The sequence below is a fragment of the Hippopotamus amphibius genome, chromosome 11, assembly GCF_030028045.1.
Source record: "Hippopotamus amphibius kiboko isolate mHipAmp2 chromosome 11, mHipAmp2.hap2, whole genome shotgun sequence".
Classification (NCBI taxonomy): domain Eukaryota; kingdom Metazoa; phylum Chordata; class Mammalia; order Artiodactyla; family Hippopotamidae; genus Hippopotamus; species Hippopotamus amphibius.
This window is the reverse complement of record NC_080196.1, coordinates 45,653,598-45,674,408: the sequence shown is the minus strand read 5'-3', so window position 1 is coordinate 45,674,408 and position 20,811 is coordinate 45,653,598. Positions and strand designations below refer to the sequence as shown.

Here is a 20,811-nt window from a genome sequence, read left to right as displayed (position 1 = left end):
GGAATGCAAGAAAGCAATCAGAGTTCATCTCCTAGATCCAAGAAATTTAAGAGCTTTATCCAAGGGCGCGTGACTACCAGCAATTCTTGGATGAGAATCACGAATCCTGCTCCAACCCTCTCCTACCCGCCAGGTGTTAGGTTGCCTCATATTCAAAATAGTGAAGTGTGAATGTCAGCATGGTTGCCCTTAAAACAATCCAGGAACAAATGTGCCTTTTACATTTCTGTTTTCGTTCATCCTGTTTTAGGGAGAAAGCAGACAGTTGAGATTTCATTCTCAAATACCAAAAACACTCCCGCATGTTTTCTCAGAAATACATTTATATACCTTTGTGTCATATAGAGATTTTATAATTCTATGTTCTTTAATAGTCCTCCCTTGACTTTCCTTTTGTTGAAGCAACCCACGATTAATCCACTTTTACCCCTTTTGCTTTTGCTCTATAGAATCTGTCTGTCCAACACGAATTCCAGTGGCAGCTCGTGATGAGAAGGGGTTTGATATCCTTTTAGGCTTGGGTGTAAAGAAAAAGGCTAAGAAAAGAATTCAGCTTTCACCAACAAAGATAAAAGGATATGAAGTGACATCAAAAGTTGATTTATCAGAATTCACAAGGTAAACATTGTGTGTTGATACCACATTTTCTTGATGTGTCTGTAGATGTGTTGAGAATTCGTTAAACTCATATACGTTCTTCTTTTTCCAGCAATGTTTTCCCAGAAGGTCTTCCTCCATCATATGTGTTTGTCTCCACTCAGAGATTTAAGGTCAAGAAAATGTGGGATTTATGGAGAATTTTAACCATTGATGGAAGGCCACAAATAGCAGTTACCTTAAATGGAGTGGATAAAACATTATTATTTACAACAACGAGCCTCATTAACGGCTCACAAGTGGTCACTTTTGCTGACCCTCGAGTTAAGGTAAAGATGCTTGGGTGTGAGTATGGTATTCATGGGGAATTACCATCAGGTGTATTTTGGGGGAGGAGAGCCATAACTGTAACCTGACTGAAAAAATATTGATTTCATATTTTAATTTTGCTTCACTGACTAAAAGGAACAAAGAAGAATATTTGTTTCTTTTTTAATTGAAGTAGAGTTGATTTACAACATTGTATTAATTTCTGCTGTACAGCAAAGTGATTCAGTTATACATAAATATACATTCTTTTTTATATTCTTTTCTATTATGGTTTATCACAGGATATTGACTACAGTTCCCTGTGCTATACAGTAGGACCTTGTTGTTTATCCATTCTATATATAATAGTTTGCATCTACTAATCCCAAACTCCCAGTCCATTCCTTCCACTCCACTTTCTCCTTGGCAACCACAGGTCTGTTCTCTATGTCTGTGAGTCTGTTTTTGTCTCGTAGATAACTTCGTGTCATATTTAAATTCCACATATGAGTAATATCATATGACATTTGTCTTTCTCTGTCTTAGTTCACTTAGTATAATAATCTCTAGGTCCATCCATGTTGTTGCAAATGGCATTATTTCATTCTTTTTTATGACTGAGTAATATTCTGTTGTATACATGCACCACATCTTCTTTATCCATTCATCTGTCGATGGATATTTAGGTTGCATCCAGGCTATTGTAAATAGTGCTGCTATGAACATAGGGGTGCATGTATCTTTTTGAATCATAGTTTTGTCTGGATATATGTCCAGGACTGGGATTGATGGATCATATATGGCAACTCTATTTTTAGTGAAAATTTGTTTTTTAATTCTTATGAGATTAAGGGGTGTGGGAACTAATATTTTTGAGTGTCTGCTTTTAGGTACCAGGAACATTTAATTATAATAATCACTCAAGGAAGAAGCTATTGCTCTCATTTTAAAGACAGAAACCCAAAGTTCAAGGATATTAAGTTCTCCCTCCAAGTAATACAGCTAGTAAGTGGTGACATAAAGAATTTAATTTAGATCTGGTCAATTTCAAAGTCTGTGTTGGTCTGTTTTGTACTGCTGTGTCCTACAGGATATTGAGATAAAGTCATATTTGTCAGAACATTAAATGCAGGTAGATAATGGGTTACAGAATTCACATTTATTTTGAGGACAGTTTATATCCCCGAAAGGAACATATATTTAATAAAATCCATAAACTAAAAGTGTATTTTTCAAGTCATATGTGTTCAGAATATAGATGCCATGATGAAAACAATTACATTTTGATTATTACTGTAATTATGATAGTCAAATGGTACATTATATAATTTAGGAAATGTACAAGGCTGTCCATGAAATTATGCATTTGTGCCATTTCTTCATTTGGTAAGCAGAATAAATTTTTTAAAAAAATTGTTGTCTACCATTTTCATTAAAGGCAATGTGCTAGGTTCTGTAAGAAATGACAAATGAATAAGGCATGTTTCTAATCTTCAAGGAATTTATTTATAATGGGATATTCAGTGCTTCTGGTATCTAATAGTAGTACAAAAAGTTACTGGAGTGTGGAAGGAAAAGTGGATTCTAATACAAAATGTGGGCCAGTCTTCATAAATGAGATGGTTTTTGAAATGGACCTTGAAGGATGTACAGGATTTTGATGGAGAGAGAGAAGGACACGGAAGTCAATGGTTCATTATTGAGTAGTTGTGTGTGGTAAAATGCGGGGTTTTTATTTAGAGAATAGAACATGGTGCCCCCTGTGTTTGGAATATAAGATACATGAAAGCAAAAGCTAGCAAAGTATATGCTCAATTTGCATGGACCTGGGAACCACGCAAAGGGATTTGCATTTCATTCAGTGGATGATGGGATTCCATCAAAAGGTCTTGATCATAGGCATGCCATGATTTAAAGTAGCTCTCTCCTCTCCTTTCCCTTCTTCTTTCGTAAAGAATACTTTTGTCTTTTTCCTGGAACTGGACTAGGTTCTGGAACTACAGAAATTAATAAGATTAGTTCCAGTAGAGGTAAGAAGGTTGGCTTGGAGAGGGAACAGATAGGGATTGTGATGTGTTTGAAAATTATTCAAATAAAGCAAGACATCTATGAGCCTAAATTATGGCAATGAAAATGGCATTGGAGAAGTGAATTTGGGTCATGTTTAAGACACAGCCTTGGTAGAATTTTGCATCTACTTGTTGTGTTATGGTGGATGAGGGAAGGGGAAGGAGGTAAAGGTACTTGTGTGATTTAGAAAATGGGGATATTATTATCCCAGGGAAATCAGGAGAGGAAGAAAGTTTAGGGGTTAGTTGAAGTTCACTTTGTTACATACTCTGTCAGACTGATTGTGAAACTCCTGGTAAAATTATTCTAGCCAATGTTAGAATTATAGGTACCATATGTGGGAAGGAGGTCCAGGCTGTCAATGTGGATATAGGAGATATTCCATAAAAGTCATAACTGACCTGTCAGAATGGATGAGGTCATCAAGGCGAGAATGGAAAAGGTCAAGGACAAACCTGTGGAGAATGCCCTCATTAAAGGGCAGGTTGAGGAAGATGAGTCCTCAAAGAGATAGAGAGTGGACAGTTGGAGGAGAAGGAATGAAGGTGATCAAGATGGTTTGAATCACAGAAGCTAAGTGAGACCATCCAGGTGGACGGACTAGTTACAGGGTCCACAGTTGCCATGAAGTAAATAAGATGAAGGAATGAAAGAAGCCACTTGGATTGGGACATTAGGAACTTATCTGTGACCTTGAGGGAGTCATTTCAGTAAATACTTTGGTACAGCTACTTTGGGATGTGAAATGGAAATGCAACTAAGAAAGAAAATAATTGGTGGGTGGCCTTCGAGACCCAGCTTGGGTCAGGATGAGTTAGGATATGACACAACCAATGTGTGTGGTGTGGATTTACGCTTGATGACAAAGGAATAGAAACAAAGAAAAGATTGTTTGGAAGTCTATTCATGAATCTTCTGTATTTTCTTCCTACAGACATTATTTGATGAAGGCTGGCATCAAATTCGTCTCTTAGTAACTGAACAAGATGTAACTCTATATATCGACGATCAACAAATTGAAAATAAGCCCTTACATCCAGTTTTAGGGATATTTATCAGTGGGCAAACCCAAATTGGAAAATACTCTGGAAAAGAAGAAACCGTTCAGGTGGATAAAAATGATCTGCTTTTCTCATTGTATAACGTGTAGCTTTGGTGATAGTATTTATGATATTTAACTGTGTTTCACTTATTCCTTTAAGAGGCTTAATGAAAATTTGGTCAGTTCGTTAGTGAAATTGTGTTTGTATGTGTGTATGAAAATGAAAAATCAAACTTAATGTAATAATTCTTAGAAATTTGTTCCCCTGCGAGCAGGGTAGAATGCTGTGTTCTTAGGAAACATCAATTATATATTTCCCGGGAGAAGCATAGATTATATAATGAATTTGGAAAAGAGAATATGATTAGAGCTGTAAGTGGGGGTTATAAACATTTCTTTGCAGCTGTGAGGATAAAATTAGATTAATGTGTGTCAGGGTTCTTTATAAACAAAACTGTGACTTTTTTGGTATCTCTTTAAACTAGAGTATCTGTGTGCGGGTTGAGAAGTGTGTATATAAAAAATAGCCATTTCTTGAAAAATCCTTTATTTGAAAAGGTATATCTTTCCTACTCTATTTCTATTAAGGGAAGACCGTGTCACATTCAAATGTGTGATTATATATATGGTCTCTGTGTATTAACGTCACATGTCAAATTGTAGTAAATATTTAAAGAGTAACAGGTGCTGGGCTTACTCATCACACAACACTCCCTGCCAACAAGTAAATCTCTGAAACTAAATATCGTTTCTTGAGCCCACTCTGTGCAATCCAGGATGTGGCGAGATGTAGGGTAAACACAGAAAGCTTGGGAAAACCTTTAAGTGGTCTAGGAAATGCTGTCTAGACGCGCTCTTAATAGAAGGATACTACAAAAGCTCCACTGGGTTTCCCGAAGAAATCAGAGATTTGTTTTTGGTGCGGGAGAAGTTTTTCTTAGGAGTTATGCTGTGTCACATCTTTATACTGTATGTTAATTATCCGAATTTTGTATGTTTATTGTTTATTGTGCTTTTATTGTTATCAAAGCTAAGTGCCTCGGTCTATATCTTATGTGATTGCTAACTACAGTGGCTGCTCATGTGTATCTGAGTTGCTTTTATAAAACAGTTTGCTTGGGCCTCAACTTTAACTCATTTGGTTTTATGTTTCTAGTTTGATGTCCAAAAGTTACGAATCTACTGTGACCCAGAGCAGAACAACCGGGAGACAGCATGTGAAATTCCTGGATTTGTGAGTAGGCTGGATTATTTTTTCCCAAGGGTTGCTTCAGTACTTTCAAAGCAAGAACAAAATAAAACGCAGATGATATGTGAGCTTTAACATATGGAGTTAATTTGTTTCTTCATTGTCAATGCAAATAAAATGACATTGATTAAAACATATTTTGAGGTTCATAGTTGAAATAAAATTATAGTGTATGATTGTACAAGTGTAAATGGAAGACCACAGGAAGTATTTTTTATCATCTCAGATTGTGATTGTTCCACTACTCAAGCAAAGCAGAGGTAGACCTGCTCTAGGAAAAACATAGAATTCGTTGTCTGAATGTCCATGCATTTCTATACTTCATTAAATGTGTAGGTGAAATACCTCACGTGGCACAATTCTGAAGAGTGGAAAATTATTCATTTTCTTGTTTACAAGCATGTTTTCTCAAACCACAATGAAGACATATTTTTCTTTTTGTTGTTGTTGTTACCCAAGTAGGATTTTCTTATAATTCTAGGATATAAGCAACTTCCTATTTATTTATTTTCATTAATGTGTTAGGAAGAAAAAGATTATAAGCTAAAAGGTTATAGACTGATCATATACGTATGTGAATGAGTGTGTGTGTGTGTGTGTGTGTGATCAATCCCTTTTCCCCTGGTCAAGAAACGGTATATTGTTGCTAGTGCAAATAAGGTAAAGTGTTGTAAAACTTTTTGACAATGTGGAGTTCAAGTCGCATTTGAGGCCTGTGTGGTTCTTTTCGTGTGTATAGTCACACTGTCATCATTTTCTCATTTTCTATCAAACTGATTAACTTACGGATCCACATGTTTTGAAAATTTGGGGACATAGAGCAGCACATTTGAAGGATCTGTGATAAAATCAAAGATGGAAGCTTCTAGAAATGACTTATTCTGGGTTTTCTACTTAAGTAATTATTTAAACACTGTAACTTTTATATACTTATAACTTGGAATATAAATCTCTCTTAAAAGCATTAAGAAGTTGTTGCGTTTTGAGAGTCCAGTGTACACACTCGATGTATTGGTATTTCTCCATTGACGTTATGCCGTGACCATGACCCTGGGTATAATAGAAGCACAGCATGAGATTGTAGATTCTGAGTTCTCACATCCACCTTTCTGTGTTTTTATGGCTCTCAGGTGTGACTTCTTCAGGCTTGTTTACTCTTTTTATCTTCATTCCTACCTTCTCATTTTCTGATCTAATCTGTTATTGTTTGGAAAGATTATTAACCTATTTTAAAACTGTGTGTCATTCAGTAAGAAACAGCTTGCTTAGTGAGAAGCTTTCCTAAAGTAAATCACGTAAATTGAATGCATGCAGTTTGTGACTTGCTTAGATTCTGTGTTGGCTTTTCCTCTGGTTCTCAAGTGATTCCCAGAAAACTCAAGAGAGCATATAAACCCCACCTTGAGGTATTTTTGTTCCTGTGTGACCGCTAATACCAAGTGCATTCTCCATCATTGCTAGTTTCCTTCCTTTATCCTATTTTAAATGTAGGAATAACACAAATAGGTAATTTTTTAAGACAGTTGCAAGCAAATATTTTAGCTCTTGCTGGTTTTGCTACTTCATTTATCTCTACCCTGGACAAGGAAATATCTGTAAATTAGGGAGATAATTGAGAAATTTAATTAAAAGCATGTCTTAAAACACATTTGTTGTTCTTTTTCTTTCAGAATGGTGAGGTAGGCCTGGATACTATTATTCTCCTTAAGGTAATATTTACATGGTGGGACTGTTTAGCTTCCTTCCATCAATTGTAAGTATGCTAGATAAACAGAACCCACTTTTATGTAGTTTGAGTGTATCTAGTATTCATAGCTTTTTCGGTGATTCTGAATTTCTTATTGGATTGCGCTAAATAAAATCAGAAAGTAAATGTAAGATATCTTTACCATTTCACACACACATACAGACACACATGCATATGTGCACGTATGTATGTGTCTTGCCGTGTGGTTATCTCCATTTTTGTCTTTTAGTGTCTCAATGGTCCCAGTGATGTAGGTTCAACGGCAGCTCCCTGTGTTTGTCCTCCGGGGAAACCAGGACTACAAGGCCCCAAAGTGAGTAAATCCTAACATGCTACTTTTGTTAAAACACACGAACAAGAGTTGAACAGACACAAAACTCCTTATTACCATTGACTTTGTTGTGAAATGTCTGCCTAATACCTTAGAAGAGTTTAAAACGCAAGTTTAGTGATTTTTTTCAAGAAAGGTGTAGTCTAGTCTGTAATTGCCTTTGAACCTAAAACTGATACCACAATAAAGTGAGGGAGCATTATTAGTTTGCTTGTTTGTCTGTTTGTTTTTCCCCTAATACCGCTACTGTATCACCAGAATGATACCTCCTTACAACTCAATAAAAAATGAAGAAAGGGCATTTGTGAAGATATTTTCTAAATTCTTAAATGTCTAAATGCTTATTCTGTCAAAATGATTTTCAGATAGAAAAATGAAGTAAAAAATTTAAAATTGGTTTGAATGTTGTGTTTGATGTCCAATTTTAAAAAGAGAGGCAAGTGTGGGTATATGTATATATTTATTTTACTTAATCATATAATAATTACTTTTAGGAAGTATATTCTTTTAGTCATATTCATACATGCATATCTCCCAGTTGCATTTACGTATTTATTTGTGTGTGTTTATGTATTATTTGTTTGTGTGTATATATATATAAACACATATTCATCTGTGTACACATTTGTGTATGATTGGAACCATGATGTGCATACTATTTTATAACTGGTCATTTTTTTACATAAAAGATGTTCTGAATATGTTTCTGTGTTATTAAATATGAATGACTAAATTTTTTTAAGTAAGTTAATACTGATTGTGGCATCACTTAGACATAGCCTAAGATACCAAGAAGTAAGTGGTTTGTCCACTATAGATAAATCTTGTTTATTTAACATTATTTAAAAATATCATCTAGATAAAAATAGTGTCTAACTTGAAAGCAATGACTTCCTGGCCAGAAAGAATGTTTCGTGTATTGATCATATATTACGTGAAGTGACCATAATAAATATTATTAAATATGAATTGTGATGTTCATTTAGATGGAATTTTCTGAGCGTTTCAATCATCACAACAAAAAATTTTCAGCTTTTAGACTGGTGATCTTAGAGAATTGACTTCTTCCTCTTTTGTGCATGTTTTCCCATCCATTTTTAGGTGATAGTTCATTACCTACTTCAAACCTAGCTGTTAAAATCAAGAAAGGAATGCACTTTAAGAAATAAAAGGATGGGACTTCCCTGGCAGTCCGGTGGTTAAGACTTTGCCTTCCAGTACAGGGGTGTGGGTTCATTCCCCAGTTGGGGAGCTAAGATTCCACATGCCTTGGGCCCAAAGAACCAAAAACATAAAACAGAAGTATTATTGTAAAAAATTCAATAAAAAAAAAAATGGTCCACATCAAAAAAAAAATCTTAAAAAAAAAAGGGATACATTCAATACTTCATTTAAAGTAAATCTGTTTGGCTTAGAATTTGACTTCAATCTATTTTAATCAACTTATTATTATGAACAATTTTTAGATTGTATTTAGGAAAGTTAATGCAAGTGTTCTTCTATTAAAGTAACCATGTTATTTAGGATGCCTTGATACAAAGGAAAAATACCTGTAAGATGCTTCTGGGAGAATTTGCCTTCCAAGGCAGCATGGTGTGAACTACCAGCAGACTGTCTTTTGAAAAGTAGTTATACAGCTTATTCAACTTGGTATGTTATACATAGAAATAATTTGATCTGCAGGAGATGTAATGTGGACATCATAGTCCCATGATATCGGACCTCTCCAAGCCTGGGGGACCTTCCAGCCCCTCAGGCCACCCCAGGGGCTCTAAGGGGCTGTCCACTTTTTGGGATGGGGGGCACCCAATGTGTCTGGTGTTTCCCGGTTCTTCATTAGTGATCCACTAGGCATCTTGAAGTGACACCAATTTTTATGCGTGTATGTTTCTATAGCAGATTTTTAGGACACCCTTTGTCTTATCTGGTAAAGCTCCTGATTTTCAGTATTTCGAAGTTTCATGTGTTCCTCGTTTTCATTCTCTCTTCTTAGTCATCATCTAGCCCCATTGCCACCTACTACTTTAAGTGAAACTTCAATTTTCCACCAATCTTCACGTTGGCGTGCCTTCTTAATCTGCTTTCCATTTTCTTCAGAAAATCTGGCAGGAGGACAGGAACACACACACACACTCTTCCATCCTTTTAGGGCTCTTTCCCCTGGAGGTGGTTCCTTACCCACATCGGGGACCTGTGTGTGAAAAACAGAATCCCTAGCAACACTCTGAGTTGTTCTTCCTTTAGAGAATTTCTGGCCTGGAAAATTGATACGGTTTTAATTAGTTCAACAGAATCAGAACTAAAACAGATGAAGTGATTTTACTGTAGATCCAACTGAGACGTATTGGCTGTTTTTGTGAGATGCTGTTTGAAAAGTTTTAGATTTCCATCAAGCAGACTTACCTGTGCAGGAGAATCTAGTCTTCCCATTAGCCAGAAATCGGGTTCTGGGAGCTGAGAGTTGGGTCATGAAATTGAAACAGAGGAGAAATTCATGTGTGGATAGGTGGGTAAGTGCTCACTCTAAGATAAAGTCAGTCATCTGCTTCAAGTTCTCTCAATTTCCAACAAATATGACATGCCTATTGCAAAACCAGGTTGAATTAACTATGGTATCTCATAGTTGGACTTTTTATGGCATAATAACTCTTAAATAAGTATAGAGAAATGTATCTGTCACGGGGCTGTGAGCCCCTGAATGAGGCTGGCTTATTCATTCTGTGTCCCTAATGTCAAAGGGAGTGATTAATGACTCTCTGGTAAAGATTTTTATATGCAAGCACTTCACAATGAAGGTTAATACAAATTAAATTCTCCTTTGGAATTCCAGTGTCTAGCACAGCGCTTAATAGTAATTTTTTAAATTTGATGAATTATGAAATCATTGATAAAATAAAATTCACCCCTCCTCCTGATTAACCAATGTGGAACGCCTTTGTTCTATATGAAAGATCCAGGCCATCCCCAGTTTACAAACAACTTCCTTCCAAAAGACCTATCCATTCCAATGGCAGCTTCTTCTCCCACTTCAGAGCAGGAGGAACATTTTTGGGGACAAACTCCCCACATTTGATCTAATCTTAAATGTTAGATCTGTGAGTGCAGAAGGGGAAAGAAAGCATTTTTTTCCCCTTTTTTTAGGAAGGAGCAATTTCTTAACTTATTTTCTCTGAAAGACCATTCTTTCTACCACTATATTGCTGCCCTTTGTTTCACCCTGATAATTCTACTGATTAGAAATTCCTCTGGATTATCAAAGTAGCCTCTGTCTAAAATACAAAAGCCTTTGAAAATTTCAGGAGCCACTGGGCATTCACATTTTTATGTTAATTTTCCCAAACTAAGTGGATTCCTTCTAGCTGAAGAGAATGAGTGTTTGAGTTTTGAGGGAGGGTAAGAGGTTGGTTTTAGAGAAAGGAATAGGTCTTAGGTCAGATACTTCTGTGGAGGCCAGTGGGTAGTCTGAAGGCTCAAGGGTTTTGAGGAGAGAGCTTGAAAACATGGGATTTGGGCCTAGGAAACATTTGGTTTAGATGAGCGACTTAAAATATGAGCTTACTTTTGCAAGCACAACTGTCTCTCACTTTAATTATTCATATTTGCACACTTGCGAGGCAGTGTGCAGGGATGTTTTAACTTAGTCCATATTTCCACTCCTGTCAGCAGCTCAGCAGACCCATGGCACAAAATCAATTCATCATAAGTAAGAGCGGCTTTTCAGCTGAAAACGTATTTTTAAAAATTGCAAATATTTCAACTAAATTAGAAGAAAGTAGATTGAGAATTTAGTCACAGTTATGTAATTATAGGTCATGCGTCTAATTTGATGTATTTGTAAAATTTTTTCCATGTTAAATTTGCTAGCTCTCCCTGGGTTGGGTTCTGATCAGTGTCTGCATTTTAATGTGGGCAGAGAGAGCAGTGTTTAGGAGCATGGAGTCTGGAGCTGAACTGGCTGAGTTCTCACCTCTATCGCTGCTTTGTGACCTTGGGCAAGTTACCTAACCTTCCTGGGCCTCATTTTCTTATATATAAAATGGGAATAGTAAAATTACCTGCTTCATGGGGTTATTATGAGGATTAAGTAATTCAGTACATGTAAATCTCATACAGCAGTGCTTAGCCTATAATAAACAATCAGTAATGGTTGGGTGTCAGCTTTAATTACAGTAATAAAATTGAATTTTTATTCTAATTGGGCTTCTCTTCCAAAATCAGGGTTTTACTTTATTCTTCTGATTTTATGGAAACAACAGCAAACCTATCTGAGTTTTTGCAAATAAACCAGTAGGGCAAAAGTCAAAATAACCAGTAAAACCTACCAGCAGTAATAGGGCCTGCAAGAAAGATTACCAGCTTCATGATGTTATTATGAGGATTAAGTAATTTAATGCATGTAAGTCTCTTAGAGCAGTGTTTAGCGTGTAATAAACAATCAGTAAAGTTGGGTGTCAGATTTTATTCCAGTAATGAAATTGAATTTTTATTTTAATTGGGCTTCTCTTTGAAAATCAGTTAGGGTTTTACTTTATTCTTCCAATCTTATGGAAACAACAGCAAACCTACCTGAGGTTTTGCAAAAAAACCAGTAGGACAATAGTCAAAATAACCAGTAAAACCTACCAGAAATAATAGATCCTACAAAAAGAGATTATTTTCCCTCTTGGGGCTATTGACCTGTGCCTTAAGAAGTCACATTGGATTTATCTCGTGGGTGATTTATTTTTCCCTTGAAAACTTAGATTTGCTTCATTTAAAATATTATTGTTAAGTATGTTTTATACTTTTATGCAGCATAAAAACACAAATCCCGTTTCTTCTTGTGCCAAAGCTTTATTTCAGCCTCATCATCCCAGAAATTAAACCCTCTCAGATCCTTTTGATGTCCCAGATTTTGCTGATAATTAATATCCTGCAAGTAAAGAGATCATTAACCAGGAGACTAGATCTGATTGGAAATAATCAGCAAATAGTTATTGAACTTTTCTACTTGGTACTCAGCATTGTCCAAAAAAAGGAGAAAATGTTGACCATGTTTTCAAGGACTCTCAATCCAAATGGTAAATGAAGACCAATCGAGGGAAAATTTTGAGAAAACTCTCGTTATGAGTAAGTGATCAGTGACATGGGAGCTGCTGTAGCATTTCAGTAGAAAAAGACATCAAGAGAAAATACAGTAACAAGGAAGGTGTAGTGACTGGAAATTTTGTTATATTGACTCAAATGGAAAAGGAAGAAAGTCCTCCCAGGAAGAAAAAAAAAAAAAGAGTTGGAATTTGTTGAAAGGTAGTGAGGCCAATCTGAACATGGTTGAAGAAAGATGGTAGGGAGGCCAGAAATTAGTGTGGAACCTCTCGAAATAAGAAGAAAAAAATCTAAAACACTAGAGACCAGGACTGTTGCTCCCTAATGCCCGGCTGACAATGGGTGTCTTTGGATTAGGATTACAAATTGTACCTCTTCAGCGAGAAATTACATGTTCCTGCATTATTTTCCTCCTTGGATTTACAGCTATTCTTTTTCTATCTCTTTTAAAAATGGCATTTCCCTTCTTCTCAGCCTTTCCACATGCTAAACCTCTTGGACAGTCATAAGTGAAAAGCCCATCCTTTCTTCGTTGGCTCCTTGATAGAGTTCGCACAGTTCTTTCCATTTTTCCTGTTATGTTTCAGGAACAAACCTCTCTCGCCAGTAGCCTGAAGTAGAATTTCAGACCAGCATATTTGGCTCCATGCAAGTACCCTTAGCACTGATGTTTAGTTAATGTATAATCACTGTGGTACGTGTGAATGATTTCTTGATGTAGATATGAAGCACTGTTGAATTGAAATCAGTTGTCTCTCTGTAGTCATTTACCAGTACTGATGGCTGAGACGTGATGTTTTTCAGCGAGATTCCCCACGTGGACCTCATGGACTCCGTAATACATGAATACGATATTATTATTGTTAGTATTATTATTTCGGCTGTACCCCGCAGCTTGTGGGATCTTAGTCCTCCCACCAGGGATTGAACCCACGCTCTCGGCAGTGAAAGTGCAGAGTCCTAACCACTGGACCACCAGGGAATTCCCTCATTATTTTTTGAAGCATTTCTTAGAATGAAATTATAAAACACCCTCACTTCACAAAAAATGTTGCTTTCATTGCCTTTTTTCATGGGTGGTGACCATTGGGCAACATGCTACAGTTCCACAGAATGTGCCTGGGCTCGTTGCCAGGCTGTATGGAATAACGTTCCTTGAAGGTCTCTGGCTTGTGAGGACAAAGGTCATCTCTTAGGTGTGATGTGTCCTCAAGGACTCTGGGGGTTGGGCAGAGTAGTTTGGCTTGGGCCTCGCTTTCATGAAAATATTCTAATCTAGAGTTTTCATTATTTTAAAATGAGATTATAAATATAGGCAGAGCCACACTGACTGGATTGAAAGAAATAACTATTGTGCAGCTTTAAACTTGAGTCCCACGTGGAAGATCACATAGCTATGGGCTGTTTTTTTTAAAAATTCTTTTTTTTAGGGTAGAGATTATTCTTGTTTTTTTTTTTTTTTTGAGGTATAGCTGATTTACAATTTTGTGTTAATTACTGCTCTACAGCACATCGATTCAATTAAACATATTCATATTCTTTTCCATTATGGTTTACCACAGGATATTGAATATAGTTCCCTGTGCTGTACAGTAGGACCTTGTTGTTTATCCATCCTATATCTAGTAGTTTGCATCTGCTAATCCCAAACTCCCAATCCATCCCTCCCCCACCCCCCTTCCCCCTGGCAAGCACAAATCTGTTCTGTATGTCTGTGAGTCTTTCTGTTTCATAGATAAGTTCACTGGTGTCATATTTTAGATTTGACCTATAAGTCAAAATTATAAATTATTATAAATTGAATTATTATATCATAGGTCATGGATATCTGTAGTGTAACATCTAGAATAGACTTAAATCTTTAGATTTCTGAGTGAGATACTACTGTCATTGAAATCATAGTTGCCATGACATTGTACAGTTTGTTCAGAATTCTCAAAATGTCTCCTGTAAATATTGACGTTTTACATCAGTGAAAAGTACTTCCCTTGTTAAATCCGTTGTGCTCACAGAATTAAATCCCTGAAAGTTTTACATAATAAAAAGCCTTTAATTTTTAAGGTAGATATGGTATCATTTTTAAAACCCTATTTTGGGATATTAGTTGTTTGTTTTTCAGTATGCAAAAAGCTGCAAATAATGGAATTGGCTTTGAACCTTGATGGGCTCTGGCTGAATCAATGTGGTTGGTTGTTTTGGACTGAGAACTTTTTTCCTCTCTAGGGTGACCCCGGACAGCCTGGAAACCCTGGCTACCCTGGACAACCTGGTCAAGATGGTAAGCCTGTGAGTACTGAAAGCTTAGTCATCTCCAGTACTGGGATTGTAGGGTCAATGTAACATTGCACTGGGCGAAGTTCAACAGGCAGGGAAGATTTTATTCAAAACTGTTGTACTAGGGGAGAGAGGGTCAACTCCACGCAGCTGAAACGGGGAGGGAGGGCTCCTGAGCGCTGGGTGAGCTGGGAGAGAAGTACTGGAGGACTTTGAGGGGAGATTGATCAATGGGATGGAGCAAATGGAGTTATTCCTGAGCACGGCAAGCGTTTTCCTCCTGGTTAGCCCAGCTGTGGTTACTAATTGGCACCTGTCCATGTTAGGCTCCTCTCCTCTGTTTCCATAATGGATGATGGGGTGCGGTTTCCTTAATGGTTCCACTTCCGTGGGGTGGATCTCACATCCTGGAGAAAGACCTGTGTTGTAAAACTGGCAAGAAGCTTTTTAAAAGATTTACGTCTCAAAGGGGCAGAGAAATATTTACGATTGATTATCAGTTTTGTAAAGTAAATACTATAAGAAAAGCGAGATCAGAGGCCTAGAGTTGGGAAGAAGGCCATCTAACGTGTAGTCAAGCTGAGGGCAACGTTAAGGTTAGCCTGGTCAGTAGAATTAGTGTTCTAGTTGCCTTCTTCACAACTGCATACATCTTTGCTACATTAAAAAATTGCCCAGTGAGTTCTCAATATCAATGAATATGTGGGCTCAGAAATCCTTTTTTTTTTTAATTCATTTCTTAAAGTTTTTGAGTTAAAAATCTTTTTAAAGGTGATGTTATTTTCCTAAGAATATATGCGCTGCAGTATACCTATAATCTGACTTAAACAAATATCCTTTAAGGTTCAAGACGACTTTAGGGATATTTATGAATTAAGGAAACATAAAGCAAAACCACTTTAAAGCAACATAGGCAAATTTTTACAGGTAAGTCACCTGTCAGCATGCTTATCACAGTAAATAAACATGAGGAAATAGCTTTTGAATGTTAAGTAATTGTTGCCAAAAATGGTATCTCCTGGAAGACTTTATCACAAGATGTTAACTCTTGCCACGAAGCATGGGAAGGTTTGTACCGTGCATCCATAGTTTTCAAGGCACAAAAGAACCACGGGCCTCCTGTTAAACCACCAACACCCAAAGCATCAGAATAGAAAGGAACTTGTTCGGTCCCTGAGAGAGGTTTGCTGACAAATGGAATACAAAAAAATACAGCCAGCTTTTGAAGTGGTGATGTGCTGGTGCCTTTCACATCCGTGTTGCATGGGAAAGGGGTTGAATATGCCGGTGAGCCTCTCTGAGAGAGATGTCAAAGAGGAGCGCCTGAAGAGGTGACAAAGTGGTGTCCAGCTTGGAGCTGAGGGGCTGCCAGGAGATGGTAGTGGTGCTGCTGCTGAACCGACCCGCCGGGATTCACTCTGAGAATGATGGGTCCAGGTGGGGGCCTGGAGAAAGGAAGTGACGTGGTCTGACTCACTATTTAGAAAGATAAAAACAAATATTCTGTGGAGATCAGATTATATAGATATCAACTAAAAAAAAAAAAAATAAGCACAACCTAAAAGTTGAGAATTACATTTTATTTGGCGGACTTTCTGAGACTTCACCCTGGGAGGCAGCCTCTCAGACAGCTCTGAGGAACAGCTCCAAAGAGGTAAGGGAGGAGCCAGGATATATAGGGGGTTTTGCAACAAAGACCAGGTAGTCCAAACATCTAAAAATGACCATTCATTAAAGAAAACCAGACATCTCAAGGAGTTTAGTGTGTTTCTATGTATGGGAGGATGCAAGAGTCTGGGCTCCTTGAAGTCATTGCTTTGATATGTACCTCAGCTATCTGGGGCCAGTATCCTGTGCTTTCTCATCCTGAGTTTCCTCAGGATGCACTGTCCAGGGTGGCTGCAGTGACAGATGGTTTGATGGCCAGCATCCTGTTTCCATCCTGAGTTCCCTCAGGGCTCACGCTCTGGGCGGCTGTAATGTGATGGCTTGAAGCCTGCAACATCCTTTGTTTACTGATATGACAGGGCGCATTTTTCATTCACATGGGCCAAGAGTGGGAGCAGGAGACCATGGAGAGGTTATTTCAAGGTTCTGAGTGAGAAGTAAGGGTGACCTGGATTAAGGTGATGTGCTGGAAGGAGGGAAGAAGTGGTCAGAGTCTGGAGTATTTTTTAATGTGAAGCTGAGCAGAATCACTGTCGAGTTAGATGTGAGAAAGAGAGAAAGAGCCAGGGAAGCCTCAGAGGATCTTAGCTTGACCAGCAGGGTGAATGGAGGTGCCATTTCCTGAGCTGGGCGACACGGGCGGAGATGTGAGTTTTTTGAGGGGACATTGAGAATGCATTTGTGGACCTGCTGAAGGTGTCTCCTAGGATATTACAGACAGGAATCTTGAGTCAGGAATGTGTTGGAGAATGAAAACACACAGAACTCTGTAGCATGTGGATGTATCTGAGCCTACCAGAGCCAATGAGATCATTCAGGGAGGAAGTACAGATAACGGGAGAGGAGAAGGGGGCAGGGGGCTGAGCTTATGGCTCTGTTACAGGGAAACAGAGGAGGGGGATCCAAATGAGGAAATTGAGAAAGAATGGTCAGCGAAGTACGAGGAACACAGCTAGGGTGTGGCATCCCAGAAGCCAAGTGCACAACACATTTGAAGAAGGGAGCCATTTGTTGTGTCCCTGTTGCCATGAGGTTGATAAAAATGAGGTCTGTGCCTAGACTGTTGGATTTGCTTGATAGACATCATTGAGGACCTTGATAAATGGGGTTTCTGGGAAAAGCGGGCTTGAAAAATGGGTTCAAGAGAGACAGTGGGAGATAAAATGGTGACAGGGAATAAAGATGCTTCTGAGGGATGTAATAGGGAACAGAGAGCTGGAGCAGTAGTATGGGGGAGGATGTGGGATAAAGTGGTTTTTGAAACAATAGGAGATGTTAGAGCATGTTTTTATGATGAAAATGAGGCATAAAGGGAAAATTCAGTGATTTGGGAGATAAGGGATATTTGCAGGAAGAAAATCCTTGTGTAGGTAGAAGGGCATTGGTTCCAGTCAAAGAGGAAAAGTGTGGGTAAGAGTCTGGGCAGTTAAACCTTCAAATGGGAGTTAGAGGGCCAAGCCGATAAATACAGAAATTGCTAGGTGCAAGGATGAGAAGTTTATCATCAGACTCATTCTATTTGAGTTGATGAAATGAATAGATTCCAAACCTAACATCTCCCCCTTTTGCCGTTATCCTCAACTCCCATTATGTGCCAGCACTCAGCTTGTCTTTTCTCTTATAACCCATCCCTTTCTCGTGATAACTGCAGGTGTCATGTGACCTTGGTGCATCCCCTCACTTCAACCCCTTCATCCCTCTGTTCTTCCCTGGTCACACTGTGGGGGATGGGTTTTATGAAGATGAGCCTTCTGCCTGGATACCCCTCCCATGGGACATGCTCTCTCTGTTGCTGACAGCTGCAGTGCTGTCTCAACTCCAAAGCAGAGACACTTCACATGCCGACGTGTCACCTGCTGTCCTCTCATGATGACACAGAGCTCCCCTGTCAGAGCTGACAAGTTATTTAGGCTTTTGTCTTTTTAGTGCTGCAAAGTCCTGGGCAATATTGAGAGGTAAGTATCATCTGCAGGCTATCAGCTCTAGTTGGCCTTTTTGCCACAAATGAAGTACTGGGAATTAGTTATAATTAGCCTGATACAGTCATCATGGATATTATACTCTGTGACTCTCATTTAAGCTATAATAGGCCTATTGTCTCATCTCATTCAGTACATGTATATTTGTATTTGTGTGTGTGTGTGTGTGTGTGTGTGTATGTATATATATAGCTCTGTAGTATCTGACATTAGATGTTAGATGGTATTAGGTAATATCTGATGTTAGAGAAAGAAGAAACCGACTGTAGTAGACAGAATAATGTCCACATCCTAACTCCCAGCCCTGTGAATATGGTACCTTACATAGCAAAAGGGGCTTTGAGATGCAGATGTTTTCTTGGTTAATCTGAGTGGCCCAGTGTCATCATAAGGATTCTGATAAGAGGGAGGCAGGAGTATCAGTCAGAGGAGGAGATACAGTGGGTGATGGAAACAGAGATCAGAGGGAGCAGCCGTAAGCCAAGGAATGCAGGCAGCTTCTAGAAGCTGGGAAAAGGAAGGAACAGATTCTCCCCTGGAGCTTCTGGAAGGAATGCAGCCCCAGCGACACCAAGAATTTAGCTCCCTAAGACCCATTATGGACTCCTGACCTCCAGAAACATAAGTATGTGCTGTGTTAAGTCACTCTGTTTGGGGTAATTTGTTACAGCAGCAATGGGAAACCGATACACAACCCCCAGTCCTGTTTACCCAAAGGGATGTTTTTTTATCTTAAATATCTCCCTTTCCCCCTTTTTCCCTCTGCAGGAGATATGAGATTGGGTGGCCAGGCAGGAAGAGAATGTGAGCCTGGGAGCCAGAACAGCTGAGGGTCATTAGCATGTGTCCAGGGCCAGCACAGCGGGAGTGGGGCTGTGTGGGTGGGGCCTCTGGCTGGTGATTGAAGCCATCTGGCCAAGGAAACTTGGATGCAACAATTTGAAGGGAATTCTGCTTTGTTTGGATTTGGTTCTGTGCAACCCCCCTCAATCAGCAATTTGAATCTTTTTCACATAACCAGGCCAAGTCAACTGAAGCTTTAAATAGGAAATTATTCCACTCTGGAGAAATACTAATTTTCATAAGGAAAATGCTTTCAACCAAAATTAAGGAGCTATTTTCAAATCCTTCCACTGCTTTCTAATTTCTCTATCAGTTAAATAACTTCTCTCAGCACAGTGTCTGAGCATATTACTATTTTACTATTTTATCATTATCAAAAGAGAGGTAGAGGAAATATTTATATATCCTGTTAGGTAGTTTGGAACAGTACAGCTATTAAGGGCACTGCACTGCTGACATTTATTTTATTTTTAAAGAAGGCCATTTATGGAAACATAATAGGACTATTTTATGATTTTGTTGAAGTTTGTGTTTTTATGGTGCTCATTTCTGTCTCTTCTTTGGTGTCATTAATTACTCTTCCTGAGGGAATTGTTCTTCCCTGAACTCAAAGCCCTAGCTACTTGGAGAGATCTAGAGCTGTTTTGCCCTCTGCTTTGCTTTTGAAAGTTGTTTTGCTTTCATGGGCCTCAGATTTTTCATCTGGAAAATAAGAAGATTCTTTCCAATGCTGATTTTTTAAGATTTCATTAAAGTCATATTTGCTAAGAGAGAAAGGTGAGCTAGACCAAACTTCAGAATCCTGGAGATGATTTTCCATATTGACTTTAAGAACTGCCTCAGGAAGACTGATCATGCACTATTTCCAACAGACAAGAGGGTACTAGTCAACAGGTCAACCTCAGTGATGCAGTGCCCCCCTCCATCCCCCCATAGTGCCCTCACTGTGCCCCTGGATGGTCAGAGATACCAGAAGGGGCCTGCTTTCTGCAGGAGGTTAAACCTTGCAGAAGTGGTAGTCAGCATAGGTGGGGAATTTCAGAGTTACAGGACCTTCTCAAACTACACATAGGGGAGTGGGGCAGGTACTCGAGATGAAGGTGTAAGGTATGCAGGAGGAAGGAGAGGTCTCCTAGAGCCTTCAGGACCTTGTGACCACTTGACTTTGATTTCAGTTAGAGTGGACTCAGGAGCCACAGGAGGGTCTTGAATAAAGGTGTGATGTGATATAACTTAGTTGTAAAAGAAATGACTCTGACTTCTGAGTTGAAAATAGATGTTAGGGCAATGAGGGAAAAAGCAGGGAGATGAGACAGGAGGCTCTTGACATAACACAGGAATGAGACGAGAACGACTGGTGTCAGGATGGTAGGAGCAAGGGGAAGGGAACTGCCTATGTTCCAGGGATATTTTGAAGTTAGAGCCCCCAGGATTTGCTGATGTCTCAGATGTGAGTTCGCAAGAGAGCAGTTAAGGGCAATTCCAGTGAGCTGTGGTAGAGAAAATTGGGGAAGGGGAGTCAGGAGTTTGCTTTTGCATAGATCAGATTTTTAGGTTAGATGTTCAAGTAGAAGTTGTAAGTGGGTGATTGGGCATAGATGTCTGGCATTCAGAGGG

The 20,811-nt window shown here is 38.6% G+C and overlaps 1 protein-coding gene across 2 annotated transcripts in view; it reads left to right on the top strand.

Annotated features, from left to right (window-relative positions):
- The window catches only part of COL21A1 (collagen type XXI alpha 1 chain), a 212,329-nt gene that overhangs the window by 93,982 nt on the left and 97,536 nt on the right, over positions 1 to 20,811 (top strand). The window contains exons 4-10 of one of the 2 annotated variants that reach the window (XM_057700407.1): positions 450 to 618; positions 710 to 926; positions 3,911 to 4,084; positions 5,175 to 5,252; positions 6,938 to 6,946; positions 7,244 to 7,327; positions 14,654 to 14,716. In XM_057700407.1, the coding sequence (XP_057556390.1) occupies positions 450 to 618; positions 710 to 926; positions 3,911 to 4,084; positions 5,175 to 5,252; positions 6,938 to 6,946; positions 7,244 to 7,327; positions 14,654 to 14,716 (794 nt within the window). Of the gene's footprint in view, positions 1 to 449; positions 619 to 709; positions 927 to 3,910; positions 4,085 to 5,174; positions 5,253 to 6,937; positions 6,947 to 7,035; positions 7,328 to 14,653; positions 14,717 to 20,811 lie in introns of those variants that run through there. The other variant, XM_057700406.1, reaches the window with a different exon arrangement.